Source organism: Tupaia chinensis, unplaced genomic scaffold (genome assembly GCF_000334495.1).
Source record: "Tupaia chinensis unplaced genomic scaffold, TupChi_1.0 Scaffold000415_1, whole genome shotgun sequence".
Taxonomy (NCBI): Eukaryota; Metazoa; Chordata; class Mammalia; order Scandentia; family Tupaiidae; genus Tupaia; species Tupaia belangeri.
In genome coordinates this window covers 3,301,227-3,303,731 of record NW_006159920.1, presented here as the reverse complement: position 1 = coordinate 3,303,731, position 2,505 = coordinate 3,301,227, and the positions used below count along the sequence as shown (strand labels likewise).

General features: G+C 48.2%; 1 protein-coding gene across 1 annotated transcript in view; it reads left to right on the top strand.

Moving 5' to 3' along the window:
- Positions 1-2,505, top strand: part of PDIA5 (protein disulfide isomerase family A member 5) — a gene marked incomplete at its 5' end in the record, with an annotated part of 73,377 nt that overhangs the window by 12,338 nt on the left and 58,534 nt on the right. The window contains 2 exon segments of the mRNA XM_014590180.1: positions 804-887; positions 1,137-1,182. Coding sequence (XP_014445666.1) covers positions 804-887; positions 1,137-1,182 — 130 coding nt within the window.

Here is a 2,505-nt window from a genome sequence, read left to right as displayed (position 1 = left end):
CGCAGTCAACTACATGGGAGTCCAGCGACATAGCCATTACGCTAACTGCTGGTCCCAGGACTTGCATTTCTAACTGGTCACTGGGCAATGCTGGTGCTGCAGGTCCAGGGGCCATGTTTTGTGACCTGTTGGTGTAACAGGTAGGAAATCAAGGTCAGGTGAGATCAGGTGTGAGCGTTGCAATCAGTGAATGGCCCCCAATAGCCGGTTCTTAGGACTTGCAGGAATGTAATATCTCAGACGCCAAGGGAGGAGCTCCTTGAATGAAACTTTCCCCCTTTTCCTTTTGGCTCTTTTCAATACCTGATCAGATTCCATAACTTATTTAGCATAGTAGGCCATTTTCCTTCAGAAGGAATATAACAGATGGCATATGTTGAAACTCGAAAAGCACAAACCTTGCTGGGCCTCACCCCTGCAGGGATTCTTAAGGAATGAACTTGGGAGGACCAAGGAATCAGTATTATTAAACTTCTGGAAGCGTGTCTAATGAGCAGCGGGATTGGGGTTTGCTTTTCTTATTACGACCAGTTGCCCATGCTCCAAGCTTCTGGGGCACTTCGTGGGTCCGGATCTGTCAGCATCTGTCTCGCCCTGCTTGCCCTGTCTTTCTGGACCACCCGTGTCCAGTCAGTTACTCTGCTTCCTCCAGTTCCCTAGGAACCCATCTGTAGTTAAGGTTCTCATCTGCCGTTGAGAATCCCGTTACCTGGCTTATATCTTGGGCCATCAGCAGATTTTGCTGTCAACACCTTTGCGAGGACTTCAGGTAACAAATGGTTCGCGACATCTGTGTCTTTCAGTGACGCAGAGAGTAGAAAATTGTGCAAGAAGATGAAAGTTGACCTCAGCCCAAAGGACAAAAAGGTTGAATTATTCCATTACCAGTAAGTACACATGGGCATTTTCAATTTCCGAGTAAGTGCTGAGAGCTTTCATTGATATTCTCGGTGAACAGTGATTTTTAGTTAGATTAATTTTATTTCAGAATGATTTTTTTTCTCTGTGTTTACATTAAAAAAAAAAATCTTGAACTGTATTCAGTAGCTGAATCTTATTAAGATGCGGCAGGAAACCAAAGGTATGTGTCTTCACAACCACTCCTTAAGTTAACACCTTTTTTCCTCATTTGACAGGGACGGTGCATTTCATACTGAATATAACCGAGCTGTGACATTTAAGGTAAATACACCCACCTCCTTCTCAGCAGAGGTGGAGTCTGAATGGTTGTTCTCTGAAGGAAGGAAGGGCAGATGGCACAAATCACTCTTCCAAGAGACCCAACAGATTCTTCTCTCTACAGCCAATGCCAGGGGAATATCTGGAAAAGTTTGCAGTTGTCATCTCAGTGCTTTGCAACTGTCATCACCCTGCCTTGTAGATAAGTTTGTGAACGTATCCGTAGTTGTCCAGCAAGGCAGGTGACATCATGCATCCACTCCAAAGACCTGGGTCACTGCTGTGGCTTCAGAGCCCTCTCCTATCTCTGTGGTAGCATTTCCAGTGTCCACCCACAGGCCAGAAGGGGCTTACTGTTCCCGGGTTAGCACAGGGCATGGGCAGGTTGGCACCTCTGGGCTGATGGAGCTGGCTGCAGATGAGAGGAGGATGCCCCTGAGGTGTTCCATGCTCCCAGTCCAGTGTAGAAGTGGGCAGAAAAGCAGACATGGAGACAGTAAGAGATCCATAATGTTTAGGGGCTGTCTTGTGATTGCAAAGCAGCGGGCCCCCACCTGAACTCTTTTGCAGCCTTTGCCTCTCCTCCTCTCTCCCTCCTGTCAGTCTCTACTTCCTATGCAGGCAGCTGTCCCCTTGGCTGGGGCCAGATATTTCTTCTGGTCCCCACATGTGCTAAATTCACTTTGTCTAACGCCTGCTTCTCGAACTGGGTGAACCCTATGCTCCTGTCTCTGTGTCTGTCTGTCTTTCTCCGTCTGTATCCCCTCGTGTTCTTTCCTGTGTCCTTCTGATGTACAGCTGTCAGCACCTCTCTCCCTCTGTTCATCTCTCTGTCTCCATCTTTCTCTCCTTCATCTCCCCAGGTCATTTCTGGTCTATCTACTAACATTTGCTTTTTTTTTTTCCCTTCGAAGTAGCTACAGCTTTTACCTTATATAGGGCCTCGGCCTGATTACTCACCACTTTAACACCCACGCAGACATGTAGAAAATTCTGCCAGCTAGAGGTGCTTAACCCTTCTGATTCTTTGTTAAGACTTCAGCTAACAGTCCTCGGGAAGAATGAGTGCTCCCTAGGAGCAGGGCTCAGTTGATTGGCACGGGGTGTACATATGCAGTGATGGGAAGAGGGGCTGGTTCTTGCTCTTGGAGGCTGTGTTCAGTTCGTAGTTAGCCAGGATCTCTGAGGACTCTGTCCTGGGATCATGGAGCAGAGGTAGTCGGCATGCAGAGAAGTACCAGAAGCCCGGGTGGTCTCAGCTTGCCTCTGAGCGTCTGGGTGGGTGAGGCGGTGTCCTGGCCTTTATCCCACAACTCAGGAAGAGCG